The 19,475-nt window shown below is 38.2% G+C and overlaps 2 protein-coding genes across 4 annotated transcripts in view; one reads left to right on the forward strand and one right to left on the reverse strand.

Annotated features, from left to right (window-relative positions):
- The first annotated feature begins 8,237 nt into the window (after positions 1-8,237).
- LOC107687955 (C-C chemokine receptor type 6-like) lies at positions 8,238-11,604 on the forward strand. The gene is made up of 2 exons (XM_016485447.1): positions 8,238-8,326; positions 10,525-11,604. The coding sequence occupies exon 2, from the start codon at positions 10,540-10,542 to the stop codon at positions 11,602-11,604; it is 1,065 nt and encodes a 354-aa protein (XP_016340933.1). The 5' UTR covers positions 8,238-8,326; positions 10,525-10,539.
- A 2,137-nt stretch (positions 11,605-13,741) lies between these two features.
- LOC107687956 (D-beta-hydroxybutyrate dehydrogenase, mitochondrial-like) overlaps positions 13,742-19,475 on the reverse strand; it is a 9,418-nt gene continuing 3,684 nt past the window's right edge. For 2 of the 3 annotated variants that reach the window (XM_016485448.1, XM_016485449.1), the window contains 2 exons: positions 15,161-15,294; positions 13,742-14,350 (listed from right to left, as the gene is read on the reverse strand). In XM_016485448.1, the coding sequence (XP_016340934.1) occupies positions 13,988-14,350; positions 15,161-15,294 (497 nt within the window). In that variant the 3' untranslated portion in view covers positions 13,742-13,987. The remainder of the gene's footprint in view (positions 14,351-15,160; positions 15,295-19,475) is intronic. The other variant, XM_016485450.1, reaches the window with a different exon arrangement.

Here is a 19,475-nt window from a genome sequence, read left to right on the forward strand (position 1 = left end):
ACCCTGACAAACAGATGGAAGACATGGTTATTGAGTGTGAACTTTATGACCTGCAGTATGTGAAGTTGTGAAGACAGATACATTTACTTGGGAACTATACTGGTTTTTAAATTACTATTCAAATTACTATTTTTGTTGCCAAATTAGAGAAGATTAGTTGTAAGAATTACAGATTAGTTGTAACATTGACCCCAGGTGTTATACTCTGGAAATGTATCATACTAAAAATATAATTTAAAAAATAATTTCTGAAATACATAAATTAAATGTATAACAAAATGTTTTTTCAACATGTTGTCATTCAACATATATGTATTTAATATATATTTATCATGTATTTGCAAAAAATGATTGCATTGTCAGTTCTACTTTATATTAGGTGGCCTTAACTATGTACTTACATTGAAATTAATCATTTGATACAATGCATTTTGTGTACATGCATGTTTTTACATTGTACTTATATTAAAAAAAATACCTGCATGTAATTACATCTGTAATTAATTTCTGCAATTACATTTATTACTCAGATTGACCCAGCCCTTACACCTTAACCCACCCTTAAACCTACCCATACCACCAAACCAAAATAGCAGCAGAAGTGTTTACAAAATTAACACAATAAGCACAATGTACTTATTTTTTTTTTATGTAAGTACATAGTAGTTAAGGCCATCTAATATAAAGTGGAATAATCAAAGCAATAAAATGTATGCCATCAAATATACATGTTGGCATAGTTCTTAAAGCATAACGAAAATATATCAAAGCATTTAACATAAATAGCTAATTTTCTTGGAGTGCATTTCAATAACACCTCAATGGAAAATAGCAAACCAGTGAAGAAGTCAGGACACTCAAACAAACAGAGCAACATATTATCAAGAAGTAGGGTTTTCTATAAAATGTTTATGTATTACATTGATGTTGATTCCACCAATTTACAACAACAAGATATATACTACTAGTTATTGGTGTAACAGTGGTTCTATTAATAGTGGAAGACCACCAGATACGGTTATGTCAAGCATCTTTTTCAAGGTTATTATGATCCATCCAAATGACAGGTATCCCTGAGCCCTCCAACCAGTGGTGCTACTCTCCCAATGCCAACCTGACAGCCAGTAATTACCGATATTGTATTTCTGTTCCACTGGGGAAAGCTGGTGAGGAAAAAAAGCACAGCTGTGCATTTTCCCATCAGAACAAGAGCTCTGGGGCAAAATGGCCCCCTACCTCTAATGCATCAACCTTCACCACAAATTGACACAAAGGGACAGGATTAGAAAGAATGAGGGTGAAAACAAAGCAGCTCTTAAGTTCTTGAAATGCCTGTGGCGACCAGCTGAAGCGTTTCTTGGTGAAAGTTAAACTTGTCAGAGGAAAGGCAATCTGACTAAAGTTCTGAATGAACCGCCTGTAAAAACTGGAGTCAACAAGGGCAGAGACTTGAAGGACAATATAATTTTGCTACAGCCTGACCTGGGGAAAGTGCAAAGTCCAGGTAGATTGCCATTTTTAGGGGAATTTTTTAGATTTTTATCCTTGCCAGGATTTCTATATTGCCTAAAATATCCAGGTTTTGGCTGTTTGCGCTGCACAGACCAATTGTTGTATGACATGTACCTTGAGAGCTATAGAGAGCAGATGGCTCCTTTCGAATCATACTTTGCTGTCATTCACCGATGAGCAGCACTGCTTCAAGTCGAACACAACTAATATGTACGCGTATTTGCATTGCTTTGACCGTTCTCTATAGATCCCACCTTCTCACACGCCACGATTGGTCGATGCATGTTATTGGTCAAACTTTTCAATCCTTACCTTCAGCAAGTATGAAAACAGGAAAACAACGCCAAAACCTGGACATTTTAGGCAATATAGAAATCCTGTCCAGGACGTGTCCCGTAAAAATGGCACATATGGTCACCCTAAGTCCAGGGGATTTCTCATCAGAAGTATTGCTCACCATTAACCCTCTCTCTTTAATGGTCAGCTCCTCCTCTTACTGGGCACGATGGTGTTCTGGACGTCCGCAATAAAGGCACAACTCATTAACTAGCCAATGATGTCGCTCCTCAGGTGATGTCCAAGCTTTCCCAGTCAGCATGGGTTCCTCCTCTGACAAAGAATAAGCTGAGGTGACTGCAGAAACAACTGGAACGGTAGCAGGAGACTGCTCTGATGCCGAGTTCACACTGCACGATTTTCAAACTCGTCGGATCGCCGTTGTTTTCACACTGCACGACTATCTGAGGTAGCAGTCAGTCGCTGCTGTGTTCACCTTGTACGATGGATCGGCGACAGGAGGTGACACACTGCATGACTTTACAATAGGAAGAATCGCCGACAACTCTGTCTGGTCCGCAAACTACGTTTCACAACAAAACACACGCGAAAAGTGATAAGGAAATAACACAAGAACCCGCGTATGCAGAATTCAGTGGAGGAATCAAAAACTGACAGAAGTGGGATAGAGCCCATGTGGGCTCAGACAAGAATCCCTGGAATGATGCACAACATTAATTCTTGTTGTCCCACATTGCTGTTCCCCACTCTCAAGCTCTACCAGCAACGAGTGTCATTACATAAGCCACTTTATATTGCTCAGATGGAAAGCAATATGGTTGCAGGGCACAGATTAAGGAGCATCAAGTCAAGAATGATCAACAAGAACTGGGCTCAGTGGAATAGGGCGAAGGTGGGTTAAGCCAGGGCTCAGAGCTTTGAGAAGTAGCAGCATCAGCAGGTGGTAGTAGAGTGGTTATGGCATCAGAAGGCAGAGCTGCTTGAGAAGCAAGTTGAAGCTGCTGAGTAAGCTTAATGGCCAATCAGAATCCTCTGCTTAGATACAGCCCAACAAATATCAGATGCCTCTTCTGAGTCCATGATATGGCTAGATTGTTCTGTCAAGCGGATGTAGGACAGATGGACTCAATGCAGAAGGAAAAGTGCAAACAGTTTACTGAATGTTCACAGGGGAAGAGCTGTTCAATAGAAACAATAAAATCCTCATGGGATGCAGAAGATGAAGAACAAGTACTGGGAATGATCTGTCCTGCAGATTTGCTTTATACAACATTAGGAAGATCAGGCCCTTTCTTTCGGAACATGCTACACAACTCCTTGTTTAAGTTCTTTTTCTGTCCAGGCTGGACTATTGCAACGCTCTCTTAGCAACTAATCCAGAATGTGGCTGCAAGATTAATCTTTAATGAGCCAAAAAGAACGCACGTCACACCTCTGTTCATCAATTTGCACTGGCTACCAATAGATGCTCGCATAAAATTCAAGGCATTAATGTTTGCCTTCAAAACCACCACTGGCTCTGCACCCTTTTATCTAAATTCACTACTTCAGACGTATGTGCCCTCTATGTGCCTGTTACAGTCTGATCATTGATCTGGAATCCAGGTACATACCTAGAAAACAAACTAACTGAAAAGCAACAAGACAGCTTTTCTGCAGAATTACCTTCAGTCCTAACACCTAACACCACAACATGCTTCAGTAGGTGCTGGGTGGGTTTGGCTGCAGCATCTTGCTGCACATAGCCAGTCATCCCGATATGGAAGAATCAACAGGCCATCTTCCTGCGATAGATCCAATGCTACCTCAATACACCGCATGAACACACTTAAGGAGAGAGACAGTCCAAAAGCAGAAATGCAGTAGTGGTGTGTTCTGTCCTGGAATGTGCAGAAATAGTCTGTACTGGAATGCAATTAGAATGTAAAAATATGCATCCTTTAAGTCTATAGTAATGATAAACCACATGCCAGGTTTGATAGCACCCAGTACATATACCACACCTAGCATGCAGAAACTCCCATTCTTTTTCTGAACAAGAAAGCATTTTGAATGGAAGCCCCAGGAGTTGATCAGGGGACCTACAAGTTCTATTGCCCTCTTCCTTAGCAACTACTGGACGTCTGTAGCAAGGGCAGGAGCCTGGCAAGGGTCCTGAAGTACTGTGGGCTGAATACTAGAGGCCTGTGACAGGACTGAAGATGATGGAGACGAAACTGGCCACTTCAAAGGGCCCTTTGGAATGAAGGATTTCGAAGGGTGACTCAGCCGGCGCAGTTTTTCCAGAGCGGCTGTAGGAGCTTTGAAGACAACACAGCTATTTCACGATTGGCCAGATTCACCACATGACGATGATCACGTGTGTTCCAGGTTTATTCTAAAGGTGCATTCACGCCAAATCATAATTTCCATAATTACGAGATACCAACTTGAAAAACGCATTCACGTCCTCGTAGAACTCATAATTGCAACTTGTGAACTGGGAGTTTTCTGAGAGCTACGGCTTGCACCACGTGACCGCTGCACCTCACACAGAACCAGAGAAAATTGGTGGCACTTCCAGTAGTAAAATGTAATTAAGCAGTTACTTTTTGTGTTTTAAAATTTGTGTAATTGACTTTTGCCAATGAAGATGTCTTCATATAAAAGTAATGTGAACATAAACGAAAGACATGCAGCACAGAGTTAGATAGGCTATACATGTAATAACAACCTAAAGAAATAATTATAAAGTGTAATAATAATGCATTTGCATAGCAACTGTTAATTGTATTGTGTTTTACAGCTGCCATTAACATTCTTTCACGTGGGTTCATTCTGTCATTATAGCAACAGATAATCCCCAGTCCGAGGACGTGAACAGCACCGAGTTGAACGTTAGGTGCTGTCATCTAGGAATTGCGATAATTACGACATGGCATGAACGCAGCATCCTCAATTCCAATAATGCTCACAGATCTGTGTTTTTAGAACAGTAAAAGCTTTTTTACTGTAGTCACATTGTCATACTGAGTCACGTTTAGCATAAAACACTGATAAAAGCATATATCCCCCACTTTATTGGAATTTAAATAGTATATGTTTATTATTTTTTATTCTTGAACAGATGGTGCTGTATTAAGCAGTATATAAAAAAAGTGTTTCTGTTGCTCATGAAAAACGTTTCTGAAATGTCTGTGTATTTAACAAATATTGCATTTAATTCACTTCATCTGTGACAGAGTATGCAAGCAACGTACAGGCATCACTACGGGGAGCAGAAAGTGTCTGACTTGACATGTCCATTTTCAACTCCACCCCCCACTGCTCTCGGCTAATCTCGTTGACTGCTGTCTGTAGCCGTGGTTCAAGTCGAACACACCTTGTATCATTTCATTTTAACACGCGAATGAAACTATGAGCATGCGTTTCAGATCCGCGTCACATTGAGCAGTGGCAGCTCTTAAAGTAATAGCAGCCAAATAACCTAATAACCCAGTTGCTGTGATGTTTATTAATCAAAGAACAGAATAAAAAAGAAGAAATCAATAACTTTTGTAGCTTCAAGGGATCCACTGTCACCATGGCAACCACACCACACACTGGTAAACCAGTTTTCATTCTTTAGATCAGGCCGTGTGAATGGATCAATGCGAGATTCTGTGTATCGTACATGAGCGATACCTTTCTACTATGTTTAACCACTGTTAAGTCTGGCATAATGAAATAGAACTATATGTAACAATAGTTATATAACCTTGAAAACAATATCAAATTTTTTTGTGTGTGTTTTTATACTTTATTTGTTTTTCTGCATGTGACATTTAGAAATAGGCTGATGTCAGAGCATTAGTAAAATCTAGGATCCATTCTTTCTGCCAACACTTTAAATTGCGTGTAAAAAGGCATCCTTTTGCAGCATATACAATAGCAGCCTGAAAGAATAAAACAAGATGTCTTGGCTGGCTATTTGATGCAGGTTCAAAGTGTAATGAAATGCTTTATTATTTGTTTTGTAGGTCAGAAAATTTGCATATCAAAAGTTGGCATCATAGCATGATTAAATGTCAATCGCCTACACAAGCATATACACACACTGACATGAATACCCATTGCTCATTACGATGCAACTGTATAATGTGGACTCAATTCTATCTTTTTTCCAAGTATTGTTATAAATAAGCCTAACTGTTATTAATTGATTTAGGATGGTAAACTTAATTCAGTTGCAGGATTAAAAAAAATAAAAAATAAAAAATAAAAAAATAATATATATATATATATATATATATATAAAAATTTAAAAATAAAATAAAATAATTCAATTAAAATCTCTACATTTGGATAATAGGCAGGAAAACAAGACAAAGTCGCACTGTTTCAACAAGTTTCTTGTTAACTGTCAGAGCAAAGATTCAATCTGGCACAGGACAAAAAACAAGAGGGGAATACAAAGGGTGATGAACAAACTAAAATAGGTGTGAGCCCTAATGAGATAACAAGGTAAAAAGAGGGGCAGGGTAACAATAGACAACAAACACAAACACCATGCATCAGCCCTGTGATCCAGACAAAGGACACAACATAAACACTAAGTTGATCAAACTGGCGCCCTAACAGTTTACCCTGGTATTGTCGTAAAACTGGAACTCTTCGTATTTAACAACAGTCACTGGGCTTCATTGACAAAAGATAACCAAAAGGAATTTCTGCAGAAATAACTTTCAGTATGTCTATTATTCATTCTTTCATGCATGCATGCATGTATGAATGTATATGTGAATGTATTTATTTATTACTAACTATTAACATTTGCACTTTGGTTTCATAATGTTAAAGCTTTGTGACTTTAAAATGAGGACTGTCAAATCAGAGTATGGTTGAAAATATCAGGGTAAAGTTATGAGGAATTATTGTATTTGTATTATATTGTATTGTATTTGTTCATCACACCCACACTTTAGGGAATGAAAAGTGGTACAGAATATTTTTAAAAACCAAGGAAACAACAACAAAATCAACACAAAGTTTTACTAAGAGATGCACCTGGAACAGTCAGAAAGACTGTAACATTTGGCCCTATCGGTCGAATATACATGAATTAAAATGAGGTCAGATTATACTGTGTGTGGTACCGACAATTTTAAAGTGAAACTCAAATGTGTATTTACAATATTCACATTAGACTTGAAACAATACAATAAAAACAGGAAACCTCAGGCTGTTAAAAGCATAGAGTCCATAACGCCATACCCTTAAACAGTCGGAATGAGTCCCAGTGTGTTGATAGTCTCAAATGCAAGTGTCCAACCAAAGCCACTAGAAGGCAAGCCTGCAACCTTTAGCCAAACAAGTGTAATGGCTAATGCTAATGGAAAGGAGACCAGAGGCCGTTTTTTATTGAATGGATGTCAATGGAGGAGAGGCTTCACTACGCTGAATAAACAGCTTTTTAGAGGAAACAGCTCATCATTTAATGAATCGACAGCCTATCTGCTAATCTCCAACATGTTTTACACTAAACAATACTTTTAGATTGAACTACTTTGAGAGTTTACCATTAAAAAAATGCCGTTTTATAAGAGAAGTCACTGACTTTTTGCGACAGGCATTCAGCTTACGGCACTTCTATTCACGTCTCATTCATTCCTATGGGATCCATAAACGGCAATTGAGTGTCGCACAACTCAATGATGTCAAGGCTGAAATGTGATTGGTTATTAAGGCACACATGATCCAAGTTGACCATTACGCTTTCTCCAAAAGTAAGTAATACAGACCCCCCTCATCTCCCAATAGTAAGGCAATCTCTGGTCCATCAGTGTATATACAATCCAATAATGTCCATTTCTAATTCCCTGTCATGTGATCAGTGATCACTCACATGACAGGCAGGCACAGTCTCATTTAAAGGCATACACACATTAAAATAGGTAAGAGGAATAAAATGGCCAAGACATCATGCAAATCCATAAAACTCAAATATATATAAAACCATCATAATACATAATGATTGGATTAAAACATGTGTCCTGTGCGACAGTGTCACAAGACAATGCAGCAATTCTCTGTTCCTCTGTTTACTTCTCAGTTTTTGTTTGTTGAGGTCAGCTGATCCATGTCTCGACTACTTATAGAAATATCAGAGGTTTAATTAGACAGACTGGTGTAATGTTTTTAAAAGAACAGTCCCTTAAACTTTCTTTTATATATATATTTAAGAGATCAAAGCTTTTCCTGTAGGTGGTAAAAAGCGAAATGAGCTTTCTCATCGGTGTAGGACAAAAAGGACATCAAAGAAGAAACCTCATCAGATAGCAGAACAACAGAGACATTTTATCAACACTGTATTTGTGACAGCACCTACAGCATGATCTCACATGTGGGCTGGTCTATAGAAACATAAAAGAACACAGTCAGAGGAACTCCACACTGAAACAGGTGCATCACATGTGAACTGTTGAAATATTCCTCTCCTCTCAAATCAGTCAAGAGAAAGAGACAGTAAGAAGGACTTTAAAGAAGAGGCCGCTTTGAGGTACAGTATTTTAAATACAGATATTAATTTGATCAAAGTGCATTTGTTTGCAATAGACTGTGGGGGAAAAAATGTGCTTTTATTTGTCATATTTTTGACATAGTCGACTGAATGTTATGTCAAGTGACATTTATTTCTATAGCACTGTATACATTACATATTATCACAGGAATAAAAAGTAAAATAACTTTGTAATAATGTTGTAAAATTAATCAGATAGGAAATGAATTCATTTGCACTACAAGCAGCTCTACAGAAGACAAAATTGTCATTATTCAGCTCAGTTGAGTTCATCTCATCCGTTAGTGTCAGTGCAGTTAAATCTATAATATTACTAATTTTTTAATGCTTAAATACTGTTGGACATAAATTGTGCCTGAGCATGGCTTTCTTAAAAGAAAACAAACATGTTATTTTCCATTTATTGTTATTTTAATGAATGAGTTGGACTGATCATTATCTAAACTTTTCCCCCCTTAAAATAAGTAAATGCAGTCAGACTTTTAAATGTGCAGAAATTCTGTGTAGGTTTTGCAGTGGGTACAGCAAGCAGCTGAAACAAGGACACAAACGCCTTTCATTTTTCGTAAAGATGACTGTGGTATCATTATCTTATCTGCTATCTATACAGAATCAGCCATGATGCAGAAACATTTACATAACTTCCCTCCTAAACACACGCCATGCTGCTAGGCAAAAGTTTTGCATACTTTTGAAAAGGGTACTTATTACGGAAATATACTAATAGTGCAAACTAACTGTAATGTTTTCTGACACTTTGCACATCGATGCACGTCAATTGCCACTAAATTAAAATGTATTATACTTTCTATGAAATTCAATTAGCTGAATTTTAGAGCGATTTGTTTTAAACTAACCAAATTCTTTAAAATATGGTTACTAAATTTAATTTCTATTGATATTATATGAAATTGAATTGTATTGTATTAGCCAACAACATCAAAAATTTGAAATTTGAATTTGACATTTTTACAAAGTGCACTTTTTGAAAGACGCACGGTCATGAAATTGAAAGTGGCCTTTTATTTAATTAATATTACATTATTTGCAAGTAGTTTTTATTTCATGTACACTTGTTTCCACAGGGAATGAGCTTTTGTTTGATATGCAAATGTAATTTTTTCTTCTCTTAAAGGGGTCATATGATTACGGATTATAATGACTTATACTGTCTTTTTACACGTTGCGTTGCATCGCGCCGCATAAACATAAAACCATGTCTACATGAATCGGAGAAATGACAAACAACAAGCGCTACTCTACACTGCTCAAAACTTGTGTTTGAATCATCAGTGGCAAATTCTTTATATATAAAAAACGTACTTACAGTCTGTGAGTCAGAACAGCCGACATTGTAGTCTACTCTACCAGGATCAGGAAACTGTCATCCATAAAAAGCACAGCACACATATGAATATTTGGGTTGAACTGTTCTGGAACAGTGTTGTAAATACAACTTAACCACTGATTTCTAGTCGTGCCCTCTTTTGGAAGGCCAAACAAAGTAGTTTCGCTTTCACAACGAAACACACAGCGTCACTCACGGTGGGCTTGAGAACGACGCGGCCAGCGGATTCGACGAAGGAGCATCCGGAGGGCTTGCGGCAACCACATGTGACGACCCCGGGCTGGACTCCGCTTCGTCCACGGTGAAAGCCGATCCGGCGATCGACAGCGCGAAGTTGATGTATTTCCTCAGCGACCAGCACGGATCAGCTCCAGGCATGACGAAGCGATATCGTCCTCTTTTGGAAGGCCAAACAAAGTAGTTTCACTTTCACAACGAAGCACACAGCTCTTCACGATACGGCGGCAGCAACAATACTACAGCGAGAATAAAAGTTACGCCTTCTTTCTTTGCGTGAACATTTGGGCGGTGTTATGCAAATCTTCCAACATAGTGATGTAGACATGTGGGGGTGTGTTAGAATGAGGCGTTTTAGGAGGGCGTTGCTGACTCAACTTTTATAAAGAATATCTCTTTGGATTTGAGACTTTAGTCTTTGCAACTTTACAAATCTTCTTTATGCACCAAGAGCTTGTAACACTCCAAAGAGAAAGGAAAAATTGAAATCGCATCATATGACCCCGTTAACAAACATTGGAAGTACTGTGTGGTTGTTTTGCTTTTAGATTTTCAGATTTGAATTCTTTCCATCGCTCTCTTTTCTTTCAAGGTCAGTCATACAGTTATGAATGAGTTCATGGATAATTACACAGATGATACTTATGATTATGATGATGAGGCGGCACCTTGTAACCTGACATGGTTCAACGAACAGCAAGTGACCATCCCAACATTCATCTACTCTCTGATTTGCACACTCGGCCTGCTGGGCAACGTTTTGGTCCTCCTAACATACGCCTTCTACAAGAAAGCAAAAACCATGACAGATATCTACCTGGTTAACGTGGCACTGGCGGATCTGCTGTTCGTCATCGCCCTTCCACTGATCATCTACAATGAACAGCACGACTGGGGCATGGGCACGTGGGCTTGTAAGTTTCTGAGAGCAGCCTACAGCATCAATGTGTACAGCAGCACGCTCCTGCTGGCCTGCATCAGCGGCGACCGCTACATCGCCATCGTGCAAGCCAGACGATCAGTTCGAATTCGATCGCAAGCTCAGGTGTACAGCCGTCTCATCTGCTTGGTCATTTGGCTGCTCGCTTTTATCTTGTCTCTACCTACGCTTATATATTACCAGGAGGAAAACAAGGAATGCATCCTTAACTTTGAGGAGCACAACCTTGCCAGAATCATGAAAATCCTGATTCCGAGCATGCAGATGGTCCTCGGGTTCTTGGTGCCGTTGATGGTCATCATATTCTGCTACTCGTGCACCATGGTGACTCTACTCAAAGCTCAAAACTTCCAGAAGCACAAGGCGATCCGCGTGGTCCTGGCCGTGGTCTTTGTGTTCGTCATTTGCCATCTGCCTTACAACGTGGCTCTTCTCGTCCACACCAGTAAACGGTTCAGTGAGAGAGTCTGCGAGGAAGAACAGGTGACTCTGATGACTTTGTCTATCAGCAGGAGTGTGGCCTACCTTCACTGTTGCTTGAATCCTATTCTGTACGCCTTCATCGGGGTTAAATTCAGGAGCCACTTTTGTCAGATCTTCCAAGACTTGCGGTGCCTGGGGAAACGGTACATTTCGGGACGCTCCTCTCAGCAGACCTCGGAGCTGTACATATCAGCAAACAAAACCGTTGTTGGACAGAACCATGAGAACCCATCATCGTTTACAATGTGACAGAACTTTTGAGTGTTTGAACTCAAGGAAGCAGTGATCTGTGGATTGTTTGTTTGGTGCTTGGTTTGTGTTTTAGTTTCATGGATTGCCGAAATGAAACTGAAACTTTTTGGCTTCAGAAAAAGGTTCCATAACTGACATTGACTAACAATGAGCAATACATTTATTACAGCATTTTTGAATTACATGTCATCTCAGGTCCATTAAATAATATTCATATATTAAAATTTTTAGTAATGCATTAGTTGGCCAAATATTGAAAAAAAAAAGTATTTTCATTGTTAGTTCATGTTAACTAATGTAGTTAACTTATGTTAATAAATGGAACTTTATTGTAGTGTTACCTCTTGTTTTGAAAGTACTGATGCGGAAAATATGGTAAATATTTTTTTTTTCTAAATGTTGTCCTATTCAAATGCTTTTTCACAATAACTTTATTGTGGGCCGACTACTACAACCCATACCTGATTTACAAGGCAAATTCATATCGGGAAATACATTTCAGTCTTGTCAACAATATGGTATTAAACTATGAGTGTTAAGGTAAAAAATGCATTTATCTTGTAAAAGGCTCAGTATAGAAATATTAAAAACAAGCTTTAATGAGAAAACCAAAGCATTTAAACATTAACCATGTAAAGCCTAGTGAATCGTGCATTGCATTATATGTTTTGATCATAAAACTAAGCATCTAAATATCATCTTACATATTATTGGAGATATAGAATGACGAAAGCAAGTATCTGCTATACTGTTATAAAGATCCCATTGATTTACATTACAAGCTAATAAAATAAAATTTGGTGAAAGAGCACTGCATTGCAGCAAAACATGTGTGTGTGTGTGTGTGTGTGTAAACTGTTAACTATAATAAACTGTTTCAAGGTTCAATAAACTTTTGAAAATTTCAAAACTCATTTTCAAAAATGGATTTTTCTGACTATTACCTCATATGTCAGGCTTTACAGGGTCAGCATAAAACCTTTAAATATTAAGAAATCTTTAAATATGATTGCCTGAGTTGTTGAGTGAACAATAACACTCCACTGTGTAACTGTGCTCAATGAGATCTGCTGGACAGCTTTATGAGGTGATAAAACAGTGTTGTATTATGTAGCATTGTAGTGCTATATGACTTCTGGAGTGTTAGACAGGGACTTTTGGCCTTGTGGTTGGAAAGGAGGCCCTCTATCTAAGTATATCTTTGTGAACTGTAGACAATGACACGCCACTTCTTCCTCTGAATATAAATGTACATACACAAGTTACTGAAAGTAGTGGGATGATTATCTAAATCTAACGAAATGGGTCACAGAGCAATACACTTCCAGATAATGGTTAAACAGAAAAGCAGAAATGAAACACTTTATAAATAAAACGTCATGACTTGACCTGGAGTAACATCATATCCACGAAAGCAGGAAACATTACAGGAGGAAAACCCTACTGGTGAAACCAACCATGTCAGAAAACATAGGTCGTCTCTCCAGGTGTTTTATCTATTTAAATGATGCTTATCTTAGTTCCTCGTACTACATCTGTGAACAACACATTGAGTTTGCATACAGACGCAATATGGCATCATAAAATGCCCAAATTTACATTACAAATTCACCAGCCAGTTTAATGAACGGTAAGTTTCTACGTCATTTTATTATCATGCTTTTTTAATATATTTTCAAATGTAATTTAGTACTGTGATGCAAAGCTGAATTTTCACCACATAATTTTTGGGAATCATTCTATGATGCTGATTTGCTGCTCAAGAATCATTGCTTCGTATTTTTTGTGGAAACCATGATACAGTATTTTCAAGGATTCTTTGATGAATAGAAAGTTCAAAAGAACAGCATTTCTTTTTAAAAATAGAATCTTTCGATCCATTTCACTGCCCCAAACTTTTGAAACAGTAGTGTATTTTCAGGTTAACTTGTCACCTTTTTTCTTAGGTTTTCAGTCTTTCACCTTCAATGGTGTTGCGAATGCATTGTTGTAGCATAAATGTTCAATATAGGTAGCTTCTCAACTCCTACATCTATAATAGCAGTCACAATTCAGGACACCTCATGTCCAATTAAAAGGGGGATGAATTGGAAGACTTTCTTGACTTTTAAAGTCCTTTTAATGTTGCCCATGATTAATTCTTCAGCAAGATTATCTGTGATAAAGACTTTATTATGTTTCTACTCAGAAAGAAAAGGGAAAGGAGTACACGCCTTTATAATAAAGAATGTTTCAGTACATTTAAGTATTTTTGTGAACAACTGTCCCGGAATTTTTTTTTATGTCTCATGTTAAGAGTTACAGCAGTCTTACAGCAACACATAGGGCTTGAGTCATCGATGTAAAGCAAGCTCTCTTATTCTTATTATGAATAAACAAATTATGAGTAAAGCATTACTTTACGTTTGTGATACATGGAACTTACAGTAAACACAGAATCAGTGATACAAGTAGGGAGAAAAGGGCATATGTAGAAGAAAAACATATCTCTCCAGGATACGAGCAGGTATCGGGTTTGAGGTTTGGGAGCAATGAGAGCGTGTAACATGGCATTGATAACCATAGAGCAATCCTTAAATCCTGAAGTACACAATAAATTAAAATATTCACATGCCATCTCAATGTATTTCTGGTTGAATGTTAGTTTACGTGCATCATCAAATTCATCCCATATATCTTGCGGTTTTTTCTTGGGCAGAATGTTTGTGGCTATGCCAAAATTTCCTGGTTGAATAATACTGACCTACAAGAACAGAGAAATAGAAAAATAAAATAATGCACTGTGTTCAAAGAAATATCCTATTTGTAATAATAATAATAAAAAGAGTCCACTGAGGCCTTTAAACATCGATGACAATGTGAGTTTCCCTTTAAAAGAACACTGTAAAAAAAAAATCTGTGACATTTACGGTAGAATTCCGGCAGCTGCGGTTGCCAGAACTTCACCGTAAAAAATATGGTAGCAACATTTTAGGTTTTACAGACTTTTATTCACAATAAAATACCGTATTTCATTAACTGATGTAATGTTAATAAACCAACATATTGAAGTAATATCCGTTTTGAATCATTGTAATGCACTGATAACCACCAAAAACTGGTGGTGATGAGAAAGTCACATGATGAACCAAAGCTCATCACAAACAGCTTTTCTACGAGCTGAGGAGGGCAATACTTATATACAGTAGAAGGAGGACAGTGTCATTCACACAAACACTAAACACCATCATGGTGACACATATGATACTGAAATAATGCAATAAACATTAATTTAACAACATTAGATGTAAGATTAAACCCTAATGTACACAACTGATAAGAAAAAACTAAGAAGAAACAGTTATTTCAACAAAAACATCAAATCTGAAGTGGCATGCAGGGAATTCTGGGAGTGTCAATTTACGGTTTTTCACTGTAAATTATACCATGACTTTTTCTTCTATAGTATGGAAACTTACTGATAACCAATTAACAGGTTTTTATTGTAGCCTTTTTACAGTCTTTTACTGTTAAAATCACAACCATTTTTTACAGTGAATGACTAAGGCCTTACCTTAACTCCAAAATTGACCATCTCTACTCTCAAGCAGTCTGCAAACGCTTCCAGTCCCCGTTTGGATACACTGTATGCTCCCATGTTCAGACAGTTGAAGAAAGAAAAGATACTTGACACATATAACATACGACCTAAGAATGAATGATGAAATTAAAAGAAGTAGTAAGTAAAACTCTCAGTAACAACTGCTGTCACTGGCGCAGTAGTACCCTTTCAAAAGGGTACACTTTCTGCCTTTTTTACCTCTAAAGGATGTATATTACTACCTTAAAGGTATACATTACATCAGGGGCGTAGCCATCATTTCAGAAATGAGGGGGACAGAAATGTTATATATTAAAAAAAAAAAAATAATATATATATATATATATATATATATACATATACACTCATTTCTAGCTTTTAATTGGCTTAGAAATCAGATAACTGCTGGACAATAACCAATAATAATGATTTGTTTATATACTACAAACACTTTTTTTTTTATCACATAATAAGGCAGAATAGTTTCAATACTGTAATAAATGCTATGTCAGTTAGCACTGCATTGTTCATATACTTTATTTATTACCTGGAGATGACTTGACAAACACAAATAAACCATATTGTCGTTTCTGTTTTCTGTTTTTCTGAAAACAACTGTTTTCATACAGCGATAGCTGGACGCTTTTGTCCATAGTAGGCCTTTCTTCGCGAGAGCGCCTCCGGCATCGAGTATGAATGTAACATACACTGCACGGAATGTTTAGCGCTCTGTGAATGTTCATCTCGCCTTATTCTGGGTCCGAATAAAGCATCAGATCATGCACAGACTATCCTGTCTCTTTGAATTTAAATCTATATTTATTCACACCGGCTCTTGAAAACCTCTATGCGAACACACTTGCCCAAAAAAGTGCGGGGGACGAATTTACGTGATATTAAAAGTGAGGGGGACACGTCCCCCGCGTCCCCCGCGTAATCTACGCCCCTGCATTACATGAAGTCTACATATTAGTACCTAAATGCCAAATATAAAATTGTCAAGGCATTTTTAAATGATCTGCATCACTCAATAAGCTTTTCTGTTTGGCTGATCAGTGTCAGAAACAGCTTTTATTTTGACAGCGCTAAGAACACTTGACCTGAGCGCAGATGAGAGCATAATCTTTAAATCATTCATTTTAAACGTTGCTGCACTATATACCGTTAGCCGCTATGTCATACGCCAGTGTACTGTATGCAAAATTAACATTACCTGGAGTTTATTTTAGAAAATATGATTCCCAGATCACACAAATTTACCAGATTACTGGGTGCACTGTTGATTACAGTGTTTACTTCCTTTTTAGTCATGTTTTTAACTATGTGAAGGTGGTTAAGGATTACAGAATCAAAAATAATCCATTTGTTTAACAGATTTATTATCAAATGATTTTTTTTCACAGATTAATTTTAGAATTCATTACTTCTAATTTTGTAAATGTGTCAAATTTCAATTTCATTGTAGCAATTGTTGTGCATTTTATTTAAATGAAATACTGTAATATCATATATCGGCTTTATATAGGCCACCATGCTCTCTAAGCTCATCAGGAAATACAAATCAATCGACCGCTTGTAAATATTGCCTTTTAAAAGGGTGCTACCCCAGTGACAGTGTACGGTCAAAGAATGATTTAAAGTGCCCCTATTATGCCATTTCGAATACTGTCTTTCATGCAGTGTGCAATGTAGCTGTATGTGAATGTAAATGATCTGCAAAGTTGTAAAGCCAAAAGTGCATGATAAATAATGTTCTATCATGACAACTCTCGGAGGGTTTGGCATGGTAATGTACATGACACCGTTAATGCTTGGGTTGAACACATCATTTTTGCTTCGTTGGAACAGCAGCTACGTTAATTTTGACTTCTCTGTTTCTACCACAGGATTGGCATCCCAATGTGACTACACTAGCTTTAGTCTGGATCCAACCCTTACAAAGATCTGAGATGACCGAACACCTGGGAAGAGATGATGCCAACCCCTCAGAGGACCTCAGACGATGCCAACCCTGAAACAACATACAGAACTACCAAACTGTGCAATAAGTTTGACTGCAATATATAATCTTTGCTGTTAATAGTGTTCGCTGTCTTTTTGATTACGTCATTAACTAACTGCATGATTTTTACTGTACATTTCTTCCATATGGACATCAACTTGACAGTCACCACTGATAAGCTACTACTAAATACAATGTAGAAAGATATTTTCTGTAAAGCTGCTTTGCAATGGTTTGTATTGTGAAATGCGCTATACAAATAAACTTGAATTGAATTGAATTAATGTGCTTGGTCTTGTCGAAATAGATCTGCTACACTGTTGCTGCTGCCGCAGCAGAGCAAGTACCGAGACTTGCTACTGCCGATACATCCACAACATGCTTCATGCATGAAATACTGCTGCTGCACATATAACATGAAATAACCCCCATATATGGCATATATGAATCACCCAATAGCATAGCTTTATTTAAACCTCTCTACTTAACCGGTCACATACATACATCATGTTTGTAGTTTTTTTTAAACGTTTTTTATTTATTTATTCGTGTTTGTAGTTCTGAACCAAAGCGCAATGGATTGTAGGCAATATTAGCCGTTAGAGTGTGCACGGATCCACACTTCAAAAAAAACACATCCGGGGACTTTTGTCAAACTCCTTTCAACATCCCAGCAGTCACACAACATCATAAGATGTTGATATTTTGTAAAATTTTGGTTGCGACTTCGGGTGACCAAAATTCAATGTCAATTCAACGTCTAATGTCAATGTTAATTTTGATGTCAAATACCGACTGCTGACATTGACATTTGTTGTTTTTAGGTTGTGTAACCAAAATCCAACGTTCAGTCAGTGTCAAATTGGTGTCAAGTACTGACGTCAACCCGATTTTCATTCTCTACCAAAATTAAACGTCTGTCTGACGTCATGTCCAATGTCAATCTGGCCTTATATTGACGTCCTGTGCCTGCTGGGATTCTAGTTAGGATGGATAGTATGAACATTGGGATGCAGAGTGGATCTTAGAACTGCTTTGAACAAACTGTTTGAGAATCGTTGGAAAATGAGGAAAAAGTAAATGCATTTTATGAGAAAACAAAAGAGTTTTTTGATGTCCCTTACGAAAAAGAAGTTTATTCAAGTGTGCTATTAGTATACTTCTTTTAAACTAAAAATAGGAAAGTATACTTTTAGTCTACTTTTTATGTACTTCTCAGAAATGGGCTTTATGTACTTCTCAGTATACTTGACTTATACTTAGAAAATGTCTAAATATATTTTAGCTATAATTGTGCTCCTAGAATCAGTGTTTTCTTGCAACATAACCAAATCCCCTCATCAACTGCCTGCGGGTCTCCTACAACCATTACCCATCCCACAACACCCCTGGTCCCACATAGCCATCGACTTCATAACAGATCTGCCACACAGGGTCACATTACCATTCTCACTGTTATCGATCGCTTTTCCAAGGCCTGCCACCTGATTCCTCTACCCAAACTACCCACTGCTCTTGAGACAGCCGAGGTCCTCTGCAACTACGTGTTCAGGTTTTACGGCCTTCCTGAGGACGTGGTCTCTGATCGGGGTCCCCAGTTCACCTCCCGAGTCTGGTCAGCCTTCTGCCGACAGCTCAACATCAATGTCAGTCTCACCTCCGGGTATCACCCACAGTCGAACGGTCAGGTGGAACGTCTTAATCAAGAACTCACTCGTTTCCTCCGATCATACTGCCATCGCAATCAGACCGACTGGAGCCGCTACTTACTATGGCCGAGTATGCTCAGAATTCACTCCGCAAACCTGCTACAGGTATCACCCCATTCCAATGTGTCCTGGGTTTCCAACCCCCAGCCACCCACTCCATCGTCAGTGGGTCTGGTTGTCCACTCGGGATGTTCGTCTCCGGTTACCCTGCAAAAAGCTCAGTCCCAGGTACGTGGGTCCATTCAAAATTCTCAGACAAATAACTCCTGTTTCATTCCGTTTGGCTTTGCCTGCCCATTATCGTATCTCACCCACTTTTCATGTCTCTTTGTTCAAGCCCTCTGGTGGTCCAAGAGGAGCGGAGGACCAGGAGGAGGCTGGTGACCAGAGAGTCCCTCCCATCACCACAGACGCAGAGGAGGCGTACCGAGTTCGGGAGATTCTGGACTCTCGTCGCCGGGGCAGAATGATCCAGTATCTAGTGGACTGGGAGGGGTACGGTCCGGAGGAACGGTCCTGGGTCAATGCAGAGGATATTCTGGATCCCTCGCTTACCACAGACTTTCACAGAGACCAC

Source organism: Sinocyclocheilus anshuiensis, unplaced genomic scaffold (genome assembly GCF_001515605.1).
Source record: "Sinocyclocheilus anshuiensis isolate Anshui unplaced genomic scaffold, SAMN03320099.WGS_v1.1 scaffold421, whole genome shotgun sequence".
Classification (NCBI taxonomy): Eukaryota; Metazoa; Chordata; class Actinopteri; order Cypriniformes; family Cyprinidae; genus Sinocyclocheilus; species Sinocyclocheilus anshuiensis.

Bases quoted from the DNA above. Each gene is read 5' to 3' on its own strand.
- LOC107687955 (XM_016485447.1), top strand. From the start codon at position 10,540: ATGAATGAGTTCATGGATAATTACACAGATGATACTTATGATTATGAT.